At 43.1% G+C, this 19775-nt stretch overlaps 1 protein-coding gene across 6 annotated transcripts in view; it reads left to right on the top strand.

Annotated features, from left to right (window-relative positions):
• MYO1C (myosin IC) overlaps window positions 1–19775 on the top strand; it is a 178706-nt gene that overhangs the window by 119036 nt on the left and 39895 nt on the right. For all 6 annotated transcript variants that reach the window (XM_075013372.1, XM_075013371.1, XM_075013374.1 and 3 more), the window contains 5 exons: window positions 4310–4381; window positions 4666–4785; window positions 5064–5146; window positions 10671–10776; window positions 12371–12451. In XM_075013372.1, coding sequence (XP_074869473.1) covers window positions 4310–4381; window positions 4666–4785; window positions 5064–5146; window positions 10671–10776; window positions 12371–12451 — 462 coding nt within the window. The remainder of the gene's footprint in view (window positions 1–4309; window positions 4382–4665; window positions 4786–5063; window positions 5147–10670; window positions 10777–12370; window positions 12452–19775) is intronic.

Genomic DNA, 19775 nt, shown 5'->3' with positions numbered 1-19775 from the left:
GGATGTAGGTCACGTCGTCCAGCCAGTGGCACAGGCCCAAGTTCCAGAACATTCAGGCATCATGGGTACAGCTGGACCAGCCCACATACACGTCCTGGAACCGGTCCTGGCTGTCCACCATGGCCTGTAGGACCACCGAGTGGTAGCCCTTCCGGTTTATATATTGTCCTCCACTGTGGTCTGGGGCACAGATTGGGATGCGGGTCCCATCCAGGGCACCGAAGCAGTTCAGGAACCACATGTCGGCGAAGCCTGTGATGGCCGCATCCAGCTCCCCAATGCAGATGACCCCATGGGGCAGCAGGGCATTGAGCTCACAGACCACCTGTGGGGAGGGGGGACCGAGGCACCAGAGAGGGTGTGCTGGGACCCCCCAACTCATTCCCCTCCCTGGCCCCGCACCCCACCTCCTCCAGTGGTTTCATGCCTAGGCCTCCTTATCTCCATCATGACGGCCCCAACTATGTCTTTGCCCACACCAAATTGGTGGCCCACAGAGTGTTAGCTGTCTGGAGTGGCCATATCCCAGACAGCTATCACGACCATCTTCCCGACAGTGAGGGCACATCGCATCCATGTGCCCTGGTGCCTCAGGGCAGGGGGTCAGCCACTGGCAGAGCTTCATTAAGGTCTGCTGCCACATGCAGAAATTCTGCAGCCACTGGTCATAATCCCACTGTCCCATGACCAAGTGCTCCCACCACTCTGAGCTGGTGAGGTTGTTCCAGAGCTGGCAGAGCACCTGATGGAGGGGGACCAGGAGGGCCCATCGTCTGCCTCCGAGGTGCATCCCCTCCTGCCCCTGGGGATGACAGCCTGAAGGGTTTCCAGCTGCTGCTGCTGCTTCTGTGCATCCATGTCTGCAGGCACTGGGTCTGCAAAGGCTAGTGGCACCACTGCAGGACTTGTGCTGTGCAGGCCAAGTGTGTTTGGGAGGTGCCCTTTAAAGGAGTGGCTTGCTGTTACCCCAGAAGAACTAGTCCACCCTGTGACCCTGTCCGCAGGCTTTCCTGGGGCCCTTATTTCGAAAAAGGCCACTTGTGTGCATACACGCTCCCTTTCCACATCTGTGGCAGCCCCTTTCTACATCCCGCGTTGCTACTTAGATGTTGCACATCGATGGCACCAGCCCCGATGGCAGTGTAGATTCTACTCATTGAAGTAGAGTATTTCGATGTCACTACTTCGAAATACACTACTTCGAACTAACATTCTAATGTAGATGTAGCCCAAATGTCATAAGCTATGCTGACAGAAGAACTCTTTTTGCATCCTGGTGGTTCTGATTAGGATTGTAGTATCTGTGCTGGATGCACTACAGACACACTCCTCCTCCAAAGAGCTTACAGTTTAAGATAACTGATGTGGGGGAGGAGGGTTGGGAAAGGAGGGATACAATCAAAGATAAACAGTGTTGCTTATGTGTTTCCATTAAAACATTTGTAAGTTGTCAACTTTCTCCATTTGCTTCTGGGTCCACCATTGATTAGATTATCTCTTGTAAGCATTGCAGCAGAGATGGATCTTGATGAGGGAATTAGAAAAGAAAGTAGTTTTACATATCAGGTCAGAAAGGGTGATTTGTAAGTAAGGGACAGCAGGTGGGAGGGCGGAGAGGTATTTGTGTGGAAAGCTGACAAACAGGCAATTAAGGCAGATGCCGCTCTCAAAGTAGAGGAGGCAGCAAGAGTAAGGGGTTATGCAGTAAAATGAGAGGAGGAGAAGGGATGAGCAAAATTATGGAAGGTATTGATGGCAAATGTGGGAAACAGTGAAAAGATTGAGTGGGAATCACATGGTGAAATGAGGGAAATGATCTCAAAGCTAGGGAGAGGTGGTTATAATAATCAAGTGTGAGATACTTAAGTCTGAGTGAGTGTTTTCACTGTCTGGACAGAGAGAAAAGGGTGAATCTTAGGGTGTGTCTTGACCACAGGGAAGACTGACATCTCTGCTGTTGATCTTCTGAAGTTTGATTTAGTGCACCTAGTAGGGACGTGCTAAATCGAATTCACAGGGTGCCCCCATCAACACTGGTACTCTTTCCCCTCATTAGGAGTAATGGAAGCATTTGCTTCTGTCAACCTCCCACAGTGCAAACTGCGCAGAAGCCTGAATTAAGGTATGTCAACCCCAACTATGTAATTATAGTACCTGGAGCTGCATACCTTAATTTGACTTTCCTCTTTAGCATAGCCCTGCCCTTGACATTCATTTCTGCACATTCTGCTGGAATGGTTCTTTTAATCCTGGACATGTGTCTACTAGAATGAAGAGTGAATCACTAGCTATCTCAGCAGTAGGCAGGATGAAGCACCATTAGAGGAGGTTTTGGAACAAATTAATAAAATAACTAGTAACAAATCATCAGAACCATAAGGCATTCACCCAAGAGTTATGAAAGAACTCAGATGTGAAATTGCAAAAATACTAATTGTGCTTTTTTACCTATCTTAAATCATCATCAGTTCGAAATGACTGGGAGATAGCTAACATGACACCAGTCTTTAAAAAGGGCTCTAGAGGTAATCCTCACAATTACAGACCTGTAAATGTAAAGTCAGTACCTGATATATTACTTGAAGCAGTAATAAAGAGTAAAATTATCAGACATGTGGATAAACATAATTGGTTGGGGGAAAGGCAACATGGTTCCTATAAAGAGAATCACGCCTCACTGATCTACTAGAATTCTTGAGGGGTAAACAGGCATATGGATGAGAGGAATTCAGTAGCTATCGTGTACTTTGGATGTCCAGAAAGCCTTTGACAAGGTCCCTCACCAAAGGCTCCTAAGTGCAGTAAGCAGACATGAGATAAGAGGGAAGATCTTCGCATCAATTGATAGTTGGTTAAAAGAAAAGAAACAAAGGCTAGGAATTAATGGTCAGTTCTCAGAATGGAAAGAAGTAACTAGTGATACTGAGGGACCTGTACTGAGATGTATACTCTTCAACGTAGTCATAAACAATCTGGGGAAAGGGGTAAATAGTGAGATGGCAAAGTTTGCAGATAATACTAAACTGTTTATCAAGAAGAGGGAGAGGATATAGCTCAGTGGCTAGAGGATTGGTTCTGTAAACCTAGGGTTGTGAGATCAACCCTAAAGGGGGCCCTTCAAGGGTCTGGGGCGGGTTAGATTAAAAAAAAGATCTGTCTGGGATGGTGATAGGTCCTGCTGTGTGGGCAGGGGACTGGACTCAATGACCTCTGAAGATCTCTTCCAGTTCTGTGATATGCTAGTCTCAAGACAGTTAAGTCCAAAGCAGACTGCAAAGAGCTTCAAAAAAATCTCACAAAACTAAGTGACTGGGCAATAAAATGACAGATGAATGTTAATGTTGATAAATGTAAAGTAATGCATAGTGTGAAACATAGTCCTAAATATACATACAAAATGATGGGGACTAAATTAACTATTACCACGCAAGAGAGCGATCTTGGAGTCTTCACGGATAGTTCCCTGAAATCATTTTCTCAATGTTCAGTAGCAGTCAAAAAAGCAAACAATGTTAGGAATCATTTAAAAAGGGATAGAGAATAAGACAGGCTATCTTATTGCCTCTGTGTAAATCCATGGCAAGGCCACATCTCAGATTCTGCATATAAAGATATACTGAGCATTAGAAAAGGTTCAGAAATGTGCAATGAAATGATTAGGAGTTTAGAACAGGTACTATGTGAGAAGAAATTAAAAAGACTGCAACTTTGCTGCTTAGAAAAGAGGGATATGATTGAGGTCTATAAAATCATGATTGGTATTGAGGAAGTAAATAAGGAAAAGTTACGTACGTCTTCCCATAAAACAAGAACTAGGTGTCACCAAATGAAATTAATAGGTGGTATATTTAAAACAAATGCAAGGAAATATTTCTTCACATAACACAGTCAGCCTGTGGAACTCTTGTCAGAGGGTGTTGTGAAGATCAGGACTTTAACAGGGTTCAAAAGAGAGCTAGATAAACTCATAGAGCATAGGGCCAGGAATGGCTTTTAGACAAGATGGGTAGAAATGTTGTCTTTAGCCTCTGTGGTTAGAAGATGGAAATGGGTGTCAGGGGAGTCGATCACTTGATGATTACGTATTCTGTTCATTCCTCTGTGACATGTAGCATTTGTCTGTGTCAGAAGACAAAATACTGACCTAGATGGACCTTTGGTCTGACCCAGTATGGCAGTTCTTATATATTAATCAGTGAAGAGTGGGATTTGATTGTAGCTGTGGGGTCTAAAGTTTCTGATGTCTCTAAAACAGCTGTCAAATTAATAAAACTTTTTCTAAATGAGTTTTTCTTTTGTTGGTTTGCAGCTTCTGGGGGTTGAGGGCTCTCTGCTCCGAGAAGCACTGATTCACAAGACAATCATAGCAAAAGGAGAAGAGGTGAGAACATGACCAGGCACACTAGGAGACACAGAGAACTGAAGTCTACTAATATGGTCTGCTTTGCTATCAGATTAAATAGTTCATCTTCTTGTTACAGATTTTTCACAGATCTGAGAAGAAAATGTATGTGTATTTCTTGGTCTCGTGTAACTTACCTGTGACTAGTAACCAGTATTGCTGGGAGATTGTGGTGTGGGCAGAGCTAGTTATTAGTATTGAGTTGTTATAAAAACGGCGTTGCTTAATGGACTATTTGCATTTCTATCTTCTGCCATTTACAGTTGGTCAGTCCTCTGAATCTGGAGCAGGCAGCCTATGCACGGGATGCTCTAGCCAAGGCAGTCTATGGGCGCACCTTCTCCTGGCTAGTGAATAAGATTAACAAGTCTCTTGCATACAGGGTAAATTTATCTCTCAGTTGCACTTCCGTGATCATACTATATTGCTGTACTACTAAGTGGGCAGGAAGAATGAGTTCAAACTGTTGAACCAGGAAGCAGGAGAGTGGTTCAGCTCAAAACTGAAGAGCTTTTTGACTCCATTCATCTCTCAATGAGAGGAGTGAGGACCAGACGCTAGAATTATAGGGGGTGGCAGCAGTGGAGGCTCGTGACTGCTTTAAAACCTAATTATTAATGCTACACCAGATATGACAGAGTATCTTGTACCTTTGTTGCAGGTGGCAGAGTGTCGAGGCTGGAAGAGTGCAACAGTTCTAGGGCTCCTTGATATTTATGGATTTGAGGTCTTCCAGCACAATAGGTTTGTTGTATCTCAGTGTCTTTGAGCTTTGAATAACCTTGTTTCTTGTGATTTAATTCTGTTATTTTGTTTCCTTCCCTAAACATTAGAATAATACACTTCCCTATACCTGGAACTTTTTAATAGAAAAGTTTTGTATAACAGTTTTTAAACTAAGAGGTGGGGGAAAGCCGATTGGTGCGGGGGAGCACCTGGATTGGACGGAAACTTCTCTTACACGAGGCTCCATAGATAGGGATTCCCTAGAAGTTAGTCAGATAGGGAACGTGGGAAATAATATATGGGCAAGATCAGATGTGAAACAATCGCATATAAAAAAATCCAACGCGTCTGTGAAAGGCGGACATATAAATAGTGGTAGTTTTTTAACGTGCTTTTACACTAATGCTAGGAGTCTGTCTAATAAGATGGGTGAACTGGAGTACCTCATATCAAAGGAGGAAGTTGACATAATAGGCATCTCAGAAACATGGTGGAATGAGGACAATCAGTGGGACACTATCATACCGGGATATAAATTATATCGGAAAGACAGAACAGGTTGTGCGGGTGGCAGAGTGGTACTATATGTGAAGGATAATATAGAATCAAATGAAGTAAAAATCCTAAAGGAATCAAAATGTTCCATAGAATCATTATGGATAACAATTCATTCCTCTAATATGAATATGGCATTAGGAATACATTACCGACCACCTAACCAGGACAGTGATAGTAATGCTGAAATGTTAAGGGAGATTAGAGAGGCTATCAAAATAAAAAACACAGTAATAATAGGAGATTTCAATTATCCCCATATTGATTGGGTGCATGTCACCTCAGGACGGGATTCAGAGATTAAATTTCTTGATGCCTTAAATGACTGCTTCTTGGAGCAGCTAGTACAGGAACCCACAAGGGGAGAGTCAATTCTCGATCTAGTCTTGACTGGAACGCAGGATCTGGTCCAAGAGGTAACTGTTACTGGACCGCTTGGAAATAGTGACCACAATATAATAACTTTTAATATTCCTGTGTTGGGAAGAACACCGCAGCGGTCAAACACTCTGGCATTTAATTTCAAAAAGGGGAATTACACTAAAATGAGGAAGCTAGTTAAACAGAAACTAAAAGGTAGAGTAATTAAACTAAAATCCCTGGAAGCTGCATGGAAACTGTTTAAAGACACCATACTGGAGGCCCAACTTAAATGTATACCCCAAATAAAAAAACACAGTAAGAGACCTAACAAAGAACCACCATGGCTAAACAGCCATGTTAAAAAGGCAGTGAGAGAGAAAAGGGCAGCTTTTAAAAAGTGGAAGTCAAATCCTAGTGAGGAAAATAGAAAGGAACATAAACACTCCCAAATTAAGTGTCATAATGTAGAAAGAAAAGCCAAAAAAGATTTTGAGGAACAGCTAGCCAAAAATTCAAAAAACTATAGTAAAATGTTTTTTAAATACATTAGAAGCAGGAAGCCCGCTAAAAAAGCAGTGGGGCCCTTGGACGATAAAGATATAAAAGGAGTGATCAAGGAAGACAGTGCCATTGCGGAGCGATTAAATGATTTCTTTGCTTCAGTCTTCACGGCTGAGGATGTTACAGAGGTTCCTAAATCTGAGCCAGCCTTTTTAGGTGACAAATCTGAGGAACTCACTCAGATTGAAGTGACATTAGAGGAGGTTTTGGAGTTAATTGATAAACTGAATAGTAACAAGTCTCCAGGACCAGACGGCATTCACCCAAGGGTTCTGAAAGAACTCAAATGTGAAATTGCGGAGTTATTAACAGTGGTTTGTAACCTATCCTTTAAATCCACTTTGGTACCAAATGACTGGAAGACGGCCAATATAACACCAATGTTTAAAAAAGGCTCTAGAGGAGACCCTGGCAATTATAGACCGATAAGTTTAACATCAGTACCAGGCAAATTAGTAGAAACACTAGTAAAGAATAAAATTGCAAGGCACGTAGAAGAGCACGAATTGTTGGGCAAAAGTCAGCATGGTTTCTGCAGAGGGAAGTCGTGTCTAACTAATCTATTAGAATTCTTTGAAGGAGTTAATAAACATGCGGACAAGGGGCACCCAGTGGACATAATATACCTAGATTTCCAGAAAGCCTTTGACACGGTCCCACACCAAAGGCTTTTATGTAAATTAGGTGGTCATGGGATAGGAGGAAAGATTCTTTCATGGGTCGGGAATTGGTTAAAAGACAGAAAACAAAGGGTGGGAATAAATGGTAAATTTTCACAATGGAGGAGGGTAACTAGTGGTGTTCCCCAGGGGTCAGTCCTGGGACCGATCCTGTTGATCTAGAAAATGAGGTAAGCAGTGAGGTGGCAAAGTTTGCAGATGACACCAAGTTGTTCAGGACAGTCAAAACGAAAAGGGATTGTGAAGAACTACAAAAAGATCTCAGCAAACTGAGTGATTGGGCAGCAAAATGGCAAATGAAATTTAATGTGGGTAAGTGTAAGGTAATGCATGTTGGAAAAAATAACCCAAATTACACGTACCACATGATGGGGTCAAATTTAGCTACGACAGATCAGGAAAGGGATCTTGGAGTTATAGTGGATAGTTCTCTGAAGACATCCACGCAGTGTGCAGCGGCAGTTAGTAAGGCAAATAGGATGTTAGGAATTATTAAAAAAGGGATCGATAATAAGACAAAAGATATCATACTTCCCCTATATAAAACTATGGTACGCCCACATCTCGAGTACTGCGTGCAGATGTGGTCTCCTCACCTCAAAAAAGATATATTGGCATTAGAAAAGGTTCAGAAAAGGGCGACTAAGATGATTAGGGGCTTGGAACGGGTCCCATATGGGGAGAGGCTAGAGAGACTGGGACTTTTCAGTTTGGAAAAGAGGCGATTGAGGGGCGATATGATAGAGGTATATAAAATCATGAATGGTGTGGAGAAAGTGAATATAGAAAAATTATTTACCTTTTCCCATAATACAAGAACTAGGGGACACCAAATGAAATTGATGGGTAGTAGGTTCAAAACTAATAAAAGGAAATTTTTCTTCACACAGCGCACAGTCAACCTGTGGAACTCCTTGCCCGAGGAGGCTGTGAAGGCCAGGACTCTATTAGGGTTTAAAAAAGAGCTTGATAAATTTTTGCAGGTTAGGTCCATAAATGGCTATTAGCCAGGGATAAAGTATGGTGCCCTAGCCTTCAGAACAAGGGCAGGAGATGGATGGCAGGTGATAAATCACTTGATCATTGTCTTCTGTTCTCCTTCTCTGGGGCACCTGGCATTGGCCACCGTCAGCAGATGGGATGCTGGGCTGGATGGACCTTTGGTCTGACCCAGTATGGCCATTCTTATGTTCTTATGTTATGTTCTTACATGAAATTAGGTCTCAACTTCAGAAAGTCAGCAAAATATCTGGTAGTAGGGAGTGGCAAGCATCTTCTGAGCGAGAAGCCTATTCTAAGCATATCTACGTAGGAAACTCTGCGCCCAACATTCACTGCTATTTATCACAGTAATGTTTCAAGAATGCCAAACTGCTTTTTGCCTGTAGGATCATAGAATACTAGAACTAGAAGGGGCCTCAGGAGTTAGTCAAGTCCAGTCCCCTGCCCTCACAGCAAGATCAAGCACCCACCTATATCATCCCCCTTAGATATTAATCCAAACTGTTCTTAAATATCTCCAATGATGGAGAGTCTACAACCACCTTAGGCAATTTATTCCAGTAATTAACCACCCTGACAGGAAATGTTTCCTAATGTCCAACTTTAAACCTTTCTTGCTGCAATTTAAGCCCATTGATTCTTGTTCTATCAGAGGCTAAGGAGAATAATTTTTCTCCCTCCTTCTTGTAACACCCTTTAGGTACTTGAAAGCTGCCATCATGTCCCCTCTCAGCATTCTCTTTTCCAAACTAATTAAACCTAGTTCTTTAATCTTCTCTCAGAGGTCATATTTTCTAGACCTGTAATGATTTTAGTTGCTCTTCTCTGGACCCTCTCCAATTCCTCCACATCTTTCCTAAAATGTGGGGCCCAGAACTGGATACAGGACTCCAACTAAGGCCTAATCAGTGCAGAGTTGAGTGGAAGAATTACATCTCATGTCTTCCTCACAATATTCCTATTTAATGAATCCAACAATCATGTTTGCTTTTTTTGGCAATAGTGTCACAATGTTGATTCATACTTAGCTTGTGGTATACTTGGACCCCTAGATCACTTTCTCCAGTACTCCATCCTAGAGAGTCACTTCTCATTTTGTACATGTAAAAATTATTGCTCCTCCTTAAGTGCTGCACTTGCATTTGTCCTTATTGAACTTCATCCTATTTTTCTTAGACCACGCCTCCAGTTTGTCCAGATAATTTTGAACTCTGACCCTGTCCTCCAAACCACTTGCGACCCCTCCCATCATCTTGTGTTCTGCAAACTTGATAAGTGTACTCTCTATACCATTATCTAAATAATTGATGAAAATATTGAACAAAACTGGTCCCAGAACTGATCCCTGTGGAACCTCACTTGTTATTCCGATCCAGCATGGCTGTGAATCATTAATAAGTACTGTTAGTGAGCAGTCATCCCACCAGTTATACACCAATCTGATAGCAGCCCCATCTAGGTTTTATTTCCCTATTTTACTGGTGAGACAGTCATGTGATGCGGTATCAAATACCTTACTAAAGACAAGGTATACTAAATCCATTCCTTTCCCTTTATCCACAAGGCTTGCTATCCTATCAAAGAGCCATCTTAGAGCCTGTGTGCACAACAGCGGCAATCACACCAGCTAGTAGTTGTGTGGCATGGATATGGGTATGGGAGTCCTTCTAATACATATTTATTGTGGTGTGAATGAGAAAGCACAACTATAGAATTATTTTATGAAATTATGTTGGAGCCTGGAACCCAATACTGGACAATATCCAAATGGTTATATTACTGGATTTATAGCATAGATATAGGGCCTTATTTATATCTGCTCTATCCATGTTCCTCCTTGTTTATCTCTTATATACCTGGCCCTGCAGATTTCCAAGACCAGCCTCTGAAGAAGTGAGTCTGTGCTCACGAAAGCTCATGCTCAAAACTTTTCTGTTAGTCTATAAGGTGCCACAGGACCCTTCGTTGCTGTTACAGATCCAGACTAACATGGCTACCCCTCTGATACTTGTTTATCTCTTGTGGCTCTTTCTCTCTTCTGGGGCAAATCTGACTATTAACTGGTTCATCTTTATAGAGCTCATATGAGTCTCTAGGTCTCTGGCTTGTATCTCTCTAGATTTATACACAAATTATGCATATTGGCTGACCAAAATGGTGTAGACTTTAGTAACAGGGAGAAGGCCGTGCTAGTCTGTATACTATGAAAACAAAAAAGCAGTGAAGTAGCACTTTAAAAATTAACAAAATAATTTATTAGGTGAACTGTTGTGGGACAGACCCACTTCTTCAGACCATAGCCATACCAGAACAGACTACCGGGTGTAGACTTTGTTTTTTATTGGGAGTGACTAATTCTTTCTTATTTTGATTGTTTGCAGCTTTGAGCAGTTTTGTATTAATTATTGTAATGAAAAACTGCAGCAGCTCTTCATAGAACTCACACTAAAATCAGAGCAAGAGGAGTATGAGTCAGAAGGAATAGCGGTAAGAGCCAAGACCTGATTTAGTATTGTTTCATCCATAGTGGTTAAAGGGAGCTGATAATAACTTGCCATATGTAAAATAAGAATTTGGAAGTAAATATTTATTTTTGTCTTATTTCAGTCTTTATATGATCCAACAGAACTGGCTCATACAAAGGGGGTTTCAAACTGGGCTCTGTTTTTGAACACATAATCATCCACTCACAGAAGTGATAGTACTTATTCAAGCAAAATTCATTCAGATTAGAACTAGACCGGCTGCAGCATTAGTGGCTGTCTTCCTTGGTCCATACAAAGCATAAAAATCTTAATATTGGTGTCATATAAAGAAAGTTGTCTTCTAGATTGCAGGGATAGAAGGTGTATATTTGGCACTGCAACTCCTGCATTCTCCAGCATATGTAGTTTTGCTGAAAGCTATTGCATTTGTAACTTGAGCTATAGAACTTTGGAATTAGTCCATACATTTTTGTCCTGTTAGTAGTGACACATGGCACTATAAACGTTGGCATTTTGCTATAAGAAAATGTAGATCGTGTCAGTTTTTTGGAAAATTGTTCTGTTTTCGTCTTGCTGAAGTCCAGCTTCAGAAAAACCCAAACTTCTGTCTTGCAGCCTTCCCAGAAAGATTTGTGGGAAGGGTAGAGTGGTAACTGAGATATGTTTGATCTTTTATGTGCTGTTGTTGGGATCCAGGCAGTCATCTATTTAAGAAATAGCAGAAGTTTTTGTGTTGGATTCTCTGCTTGCTTATTGTTTGAGGATTTTGTGCAGGTATATGGTGCTGGCTAACGGGCGTGCAAATGCTACACTGAAGGGTACTATACACGATCCCAGAGGGATAGGAGAATAAGGATGCTGTAAGACAGTCCTCTCAAAATATCCCAGCTTCTCTCTCTGCTGTATGTTGCTACCAGTAAATATAGTTTGTGAATGGCCTGATTCCCAGTTCTGAAAGGGTTCTTTCTCTTAAATCCTGCCTTCAGAATTTGCTTTTTTAGAGCAGCAGCCACAGAGATCAGCTGCCATTTGAGTTAGGGAGATTGTTTTTTACAAATCTGAAATGAGAGGTCAGAAACTGTGATGACTTGATGCAGGCGTGGAACAAGGAGAAATATTTCACTTGGGCGGGCAGGTCCATTTCAGAAGTAGTCAATCTGTGTGTGGCATATGCACAGCAGGAGCAGGACACACACCTCCCCTGCCCCCAAGATAAACTTTTGTATCCTTAGTGCAACTGCCTGCTGTACTTGAGTCAGACTTCTGTAGAAGGAACTCTGTGTCCCAGCCACATTTTAGAATACAGACATCATTTGCATAGGTTTCCTCTTTCCTTTTCACCATGATGGGACAAAGATGTTCATCATGTCTCTGTCAAAAAAACAAAACAAACCCCCAACACACACACAATCAGAAAACATAAATGGTATTTGTGAAGGAAATATATCGTTCATACTTGAGATGTGAGACTCTGAAAGATTGTTTCAAATATTTTCTATTGTCTGAAATACACTGATCACACACTATTTCCTTCCAGTGCAGAAGCAAGATCTCTAATCAGTCTTTAATTGTGTGTGTCTCTTTATGACTGACAGTGGGAACCTGTCCAGTATTTCAATAACAAAATCATTTGTGATCTGGTGGAAGAGAAATTCAAAGGCATAATTTCTATTTTGGTGAGTTGCCAAACTTGTATTTATTTATATATTTTAATTGAAAATACATAGGAGTATAATGAGAAGAGAATTGACCTAGGTGAAAATGAAATGGAGGCTGGTGTATAGATTGTAGAAGTTGGGGGTATGAGGATTGTAGAGGGAGGTATAGAAGTGAGTAGAACCAAGTGTTAAATAATAACTTGTGCTGTCTTTCATGCATGTTTTTGTATTTGCCAGCCTTTCCAACCACACAACACAGTGTTCTGTAGAGCTTTTACACTGAATATGCCAGAAGATGTTTTTTAAGCAAAACTATTTTAAGTTATACTTTTACTGGGGAAACATTGAGAAGTATATCTATAATGCTATGCAGTACACATGTGCAAATAAGTTTCTCATTAATGGCATCTGAGATTATAGAAGGAAAAAGAAATGTCAGAGAAAACAATGAACAGAAAACAAATGTCTGACTGCACCAAAGCTATTTTCCCTGTCCCATATTTAAACTGGCTAGTCCAAGAGAGCAAAGCAGCAGAAATGTAGCACTTTAAAGACTAACAAAATCATTTATTTGGAGATGAGCTTTCATGGGACAGACCCACTTTTTTAAATCAATTTCATTTCCAATACAGACTGGCACTTGTAAGTACAGCGGACCCCAAAAAAATTGCTATAAAAACTGACAAATCAAATACAATTGAAGGAAGGGGGTGAGAGGTAGGGGGATGTTAATTGTCCTGTCTATCTCAGATCATTGGAAGCAGTCCTTGTAAAGTGTGACGTAGTTGATGTCTCTGTTTATACCACTTGTTAATGTGTTGAATTTGAATATGTACTCTAACTCTCAAATCTCTCGATGTAATCAGTTGTTAAATTTTCTTACGTTCCAAGAGAGTCCTGCAGAGCCTGTTAGTTAAGGAGAAGGAGCTTCTGTGCAGGGAGCTTATAGTCAAAAGAACTCTTTTTTTTTTTGGCAAAGATTTTAATTTCTCTATCCCAACTTTCAAGCTGTAAACATAATACAGCCATAGCAGTGTGAGGATGGAGCTCAGGAGGAAAGTGAGCCATCACCAAAGTAGTCACCTGACTTTGACGTACTGCTCCCAGCAACAGTGAGAGAGAGCAGTCGTTGTGGCAGCTGAGCTATGTGCCAAAATAGATATGCTTGGCTCCCTCCACAAACCTATCCATTGTTCCTTCTCTGAGGATGGTGAGGAGTTTGACCACTGAACAGAAGAGGGGAGCTGAGAAAACCCAGGTTACATCATTACTCAGCTTCTGCTGCAAAATTGAGTAATTGTCCACATCGGTTCCATTCCCGCATGCCACATCATGCAAGATTCGATTCTTTTGATGATAGTGTCCACTGGGAGAGTACCTGTGCATGAGATGTTGTGCACTGTCTCCCCAGGTCCAAAGGCATAAAGGGTAGAATTTGTCCAACTATCCCACAATTTTTTACTGCTTATGGCAACGGGACATAGCCTCTGCGGTGTCCACTTCCCTACACACTGAACTAGTGTTAGTTAGCAAGTGTTTAGTTGTCAGTTCATACAGTTATTGCCCTTTGGCTAATATTTTTTATGTATTTTTTTTTTGTAGCTAAGATTCAGTGTAGGCTAGACATATACCATCCTCTCCATGCATGCGCACACACACATGCAGAGATGCTAGCAATATCATAGAATCACAGGGCTGGAAGGGACCTCAGGAGGTCATCTAGTCCAGCCCCCTGCTTCCAGCAGGATCAACCCGCACTAAGTCATCCCAGCCAGGACCTTGTCAAGCCTGGACTTAAAAACTTCTAGAGATGGAGAATCCACCACCTCTCTAGGCAACGCACTCTAAAGCTTCACCACCCTCCTGGTGAAGTAGTTTTTTCCTAATATCCAACCTACTCCTCTCCTCCTATAACTTCAGACCATTACTTGTTGTTCTGCCATCTGTCACCACTGAGAACAGTTTCTCTCCATCCTCGTTGGAGCTCCACTTCAGGAAGTTGAAGGCTGTTAAATCACCCCTCAGTCTTCCCTTCTGTAAACTAAACAAGCGCAAATCCCTCAGCCTCTCCTCATAGGTCATGTGCTCCAGCCCTTTAATCATTTTTGTTGCCCTCTGCTGAACCTGCTCCAGCACATCCACATCCTTTTTATACCGGGCGGGGGGCAAAGCTGGACACAGAATTCCAGATGTGACCTCACCAGTGCCGACTAGAGGGAAACAACTACTTCTCTAGATGTGCTTGCAATGATCCTCCTAATGCACCCTAATATGCCGTTAGCCTTCTTGGCTACAAGAGCACACTGTTTATTCATACCCAGCATTTCGTCCACCATAACCCTTAGGTCCCTTTCCATTGTACTGCTGCTTAGCCAATCAGTCCCCAGCCTATAACGATGCTTGGGATTCTTCCGTCCCCTGTGCAGGACTCTACACTTCTCCTTGTTGAACCACATCAGATTTCTTTTGGCCCAGTCCTCCAATTTATCTAGGTCACTCTGGATCCTATCTCTACCCTCTAACTTATCTACCTCTCCCCCTAGCTTTGTGTCATCCACAAACTTGCTGAGGATGTAATCCAGTCTCTCATCCAGGTCATTAATAAAGATGTTGAACACCACCAGCCCCAGAACCAAGCCTTGCAGCACTCCTCTTGAAATTGACTGCCATCCAGAAATTGACCCATTGACCACTATCCGTTGGACCCAACCGTCAAGCCAGCTTTCTATCCATTTTATAGTGCATGGATCTAATCCATACTTCCTCAACTTATGGGCAAGAATCTTCTGGGAGACTGTATCAAAAGCTTTGCTGAAGTCAAGGTATATCACATCCACTGACTTCCCCATGTCCGCAGAGCCTGTTAACTCGTCACAGAAGATGATCAGACTGGTCAGGCACGACTTGCCCATGGGGAATCCATGTTAACTACATTTGATCACTTTCCTCACTTCCAAGTGCTCCAAAATGGATTCCTTGAGGATCCCCTCCATTATTTTCCCAGGGATTGAGGTAACGCTGACCAGTCTGTAATTCCCTGTATTGTCCTTCTTTCCCTTTTTAAAGTTGGGCACTACATTTGCCTTTTTCCAGTCATCCAGAATCTCTCCCGATCTCCAAGAGTCTTCAGAGACAATGGCCAGAGTCTCATCAATGACATCTCCCAATTCCCTCAGTACCCTTGGGTGCATTAAATCCAGACCCATCGATTTGTGTACATCTGGTTTTTCTAAGTAGATCTTAACTCATTCCTTCCCCACAGATGACTGCCCTCCACCTTCCCATACTGCACAGTCTAGCACCATAGTGTGGGAGCTGTCCTTCTCCGTGAAGACTGAGGCAAAAAAAGCATTGAGTATTTCAGCTTTTCTTACATCATCTGTCACTAGGTTACCTCTCTCATCCAGTAACAGTCCCACACCTTCTCTGATGAACTTCTTATTGTTAACATGCCTGTAGAAATCCTTCTTGTTACCCTTCACAACCCTTGCCAGCTGCAGTTCCAGTTGGGCTTTCACTTTCCTGATTATTGGCTGGCATTCTCCAGCCATATATTTATACTCCTCCTTAGTCCACTGTCTGCGTTTCCATTTCTTATATGCATCCTTTTAGAGTTTAAGCTGACCAAGGATTTCCCTGTTAAGCCAAACAGGTTGCCTACCATATTTGCATTTCTTGCTATGCAGTGGGATGGTTTGTTCTTGTGCCTTTAGTAAGACTTTAAAATAGTGCCAGTTCTCTTGAGCTCTTTTCCCCTTCATCTTTGTTTCCCAAGGGATCCTGCCCGTCAGTTCTCTCAGGGAGTCGAAGTCTGCTGCCTTGAAATCAAGGGTCTGTATATTACTGCTCACCTTTCTTGCTTTTGTCAGGATCCTGAAATCTACCATCTTATGGTCGCTGCAGCCCAGGTTTCCACCCACTTCTATTTCTCTTATAAGTTCTTCCCGGTTAGTGAGCAGCAGGTCAAGTTGTGCACAGCCCAGAAACTTCCTGGATTGTCTGCATACTGCTATATTGGTCTCCCAACAAATGTCTGGATAATTAAAGTCTCCCATGAGAACCAGGGCTTGTGATTTGGAAGCTTCTCTTAGTTGTCTGAAGAAGTCCTCATCTACTCATCTCCCTGATCTGGCAGTCTATAGCAGACACCAACTACAACATCACCTCTGTTGTTTCCACCTCTAAGCTTTACCTAAACACAATCAACTGGTTTTTCTTCCTCCTTATCCTGGAGCTCTGAGCTATCATACTGCTCCCTCATCAGGATTCAAAACCTGCCTCCACTGAAGTTTCAGTGCTGTATAATAACTGTTATTCCCATTGCCTGCTCTGCTTAGGAGAAGGATATATCCCCAAGCAATAGTCCATATGTTTGTCTTGAAGTGCGCTCAGAATGCTTAGAGAAGCCCACCTGAACTTGTTCCTTTTCAGAAGTTCATAGCATGCTTTCTCAGTCAAAATCAGTCTGTGGTCCTCTCATCAGTTCATCTCCATTAGCAGTCTGGTGAGCTGAAATTCCACCCTGAGGTTCTTGTTCACATTTATTAAGAGACCACAGTCATCCGTCTTCATTCTGGAAGGCAGGAATAAGGGGAGAAGGGATGAACCAAGGTCTCCCTTTCATATGCCTGGCAAATCAAGCCATAAGCATCATCACACTTCTGGCTCATTTCAGGCTCCATCTCCAAAGGGCCAAAAGTCTGAAAAGGTATCCAATACAGACTACTAGAAGAGCGCTCCAATTGCATCCATCATATCTACGGACTGTTTTTTCTCTCTCTACCCAGTGTCTTAGGACCTGGACACCTCAGAACCATGTTCTTCAGTATGCAACGATAGCTGCTATTTTGATACCCAGAGCATACAGAGTACTGTGTGATTTAACTGCAGACCTGACACTACACTTATCTCTCCTAGAGAGGCAGAGGGTGGTGATATCTAAGCCACAAACTACTGTGTGGTTAGTGTACAGCAAGTCAATCTTCTCCCTTTATGTGCAGGGTTCACTGGGTAAAATGGTCCCTTGATTGGAAGAAGCATACTTTCCTCATAATTTCCGTGTAGACACGTCTCCTATTCATTTGCTTCCCCCACTTGCGTACCACAGTGGGAACCTGGAAGGCACTCAAGGGAGAATCCTACAAAGGAAAATAGAAGACCTGTACTCAGAGGACACATCCCTCCTAGTACCTCCCAGTATGTCTCCCACCTCAGTACTTATATCGCTACCAGTACTGTTCCTACTGAACACACTGTGGAGTATCAGGTAACCCTGCATCATCTACCCCTTCTATTTCAAAGACACAATATGGACCATCCCAGCCAGGTCAACTAGTGAAGCCTCAGACCCTGAAAAGAAACAATGAGGAAAATGGTGAGGAACAGCAACCACAGGGAATGAACAACTTGTTACTGCTGTGCAATACGCCCCTCTATCTCATCTTCAGTGGATGATCTTTAATTATTCACAGAGCTCATTAAGCAGATGGCAAAATTGGTGGGTATACCACTAGAAGTAATGCAAGAGAGGTCCCACAAGCTCCTGGATATCTTGCACCCTTTGTTGCCCAAGTGGCTCCCCATGCCAATTAATGAAAGACCATTGGAGCCTGCAGAGGACGTATGGCATACAACACTCTTGATTCTGCTCTCATCCAAGTGAGAAGAAAGGAGGAGTTTGAATACTTTTATGCCCTCCCAGTGCCATATTTACATGTAGTGGCTGCTGTCAAGAAATGGTCAAAATAACAAATACCACCCAGAGAGAAGGACCCATAGACACTAGACCATTCATCAGCCGCCATTTGTGTGTGGCAGTTATCAGGCACTCTTCTCCATTGGAGCCATCTCAGTTTCTGACCAATCTACCGCAGGACCATTGAAAGGAGCTGAAAGCCATCATGGCCGAGAGGCATTTGATAGCTGACACTCCCCTATAGGCTATACTGAATATGTTTTATGCCACATTTCATACTGTGACTATATTGGTGATAGCATGCTGGACTCTCTGGTTCCAATCCTAGGGAGTCCTCTGGGTGGAACAAATAACTATTGTGGCAGACCAGTACCTGTAGGCTGCAGGAGCCTGCTAGAAGGCAGGTATGCCGGGTGATGGGCTAGTGCCTTCCTGTTCCTTGAGTGAGCCTAATTAGGGCAGGCGGCTGGGGCCTCATTAGGAATCAGGCCCAGCTGAGTCTAATCAGCACTTGTGGTCAGCTGAGGCCCTGCACTCCCTATAAAAGGCTCCCTGCCTGGTAACATGGTGGAAGGTTTTGAAAGGTGCACTGGAGAGCAGGAGCAGAGTAAGACAGTACCATGGGGAAGCGGTGGGCGAAGTGGCCCAGGGTGAGGTTGCTACACTGGGGCAGGGGTGTAGGCCCTGCCAGCTGCCTCTTGTCCTCTTAGGAACCCTGAGCCGGAGTCCAGGGTAGGGGGTGGGCAGAATGCCCCCCCCCCTGCTTCCCCAGAGGGTTACTCCACTGGAACAGGCATGGGCCTGCAGGGGGACTGGCTTTATCCTCACCACTCTGGACTTGCCTATGATGAGGATGGCTCGCTAAGTGGATATACCTGCCTCTGGAAAGGCCTGGACAGATAAGAGGTCTCTGTGAGTCTCTGAGGCACAACAGAGAACCACCAGGAAGTGCAGGGATCCACAGGGGCTGACAGGGGAAATTGTCACGCTATCAAGGACCTTTCTTTTGAAGGCAGTGAATTTCTTAGTACTAAAATGAATAAGGCCCTCCATTTTTAGACGACTCTAGGGCAAATACGTATTCATTGAGTCTATATTTTCCAGCTGCAAGAAGGAAGGAAACAAGACAACAAGCTTGCTTCAGGCAGCATTCCTACACCCAGTATATCAATCCTAGAGAAATTCTAAGCTGCTTTAGTGTGCTCTACTAGTTCACTGGCATCATCCTGTGCTGCAAACTTGTAAAGCAGCTACCAGGGCTTTTCTGGAGATGGTCTCTAAACACTATAAATAATCAAAACAAAAAGCAGTCAAGTAGCACTTTAAAGACCAGCAAGATAGTTTATTAGGTGAGCTTTCGTGGGACAGACCCACTTCTTCAGACCGGCTCAATCTAATTCTTGATCTCCCCCCCGCCCATCATAAGAAGAACATAAGAATGGCCATACTGGGTCAGACCAAAGGTCCATCCAGCCCAGCATCCCATCTGCCGACGGTGGCCAATGCCAGGTGCCCCAGAGAAGGAGAACAGAAGACAATGATCAAGTGATTTATCACCTGCCACCCATCTCCTGCCCTTGTTCTGAAGGCTAGGGCACCATACTTTATCCCTGGCTAATAGCCATATGGACCTACCCTGCAAAAATT

This window comes from Carettochelys insculpta, chromosome 19, assembly GCF_033958435.1.
Source record: "Carettochelys insculpta isolate YL-2023 chromosome 19, ASM3395843v1, whole genome shotgun sequence".
Taxonomy (NCBI): Eukaryota; Metazoa; Chordata; order Testudines; family Carettochelyidae; genus Carettochelys; species Carettochelys insculpta.
This window is presented reverse-complemented; position numbering and strand designations above follow the sequence as displayed.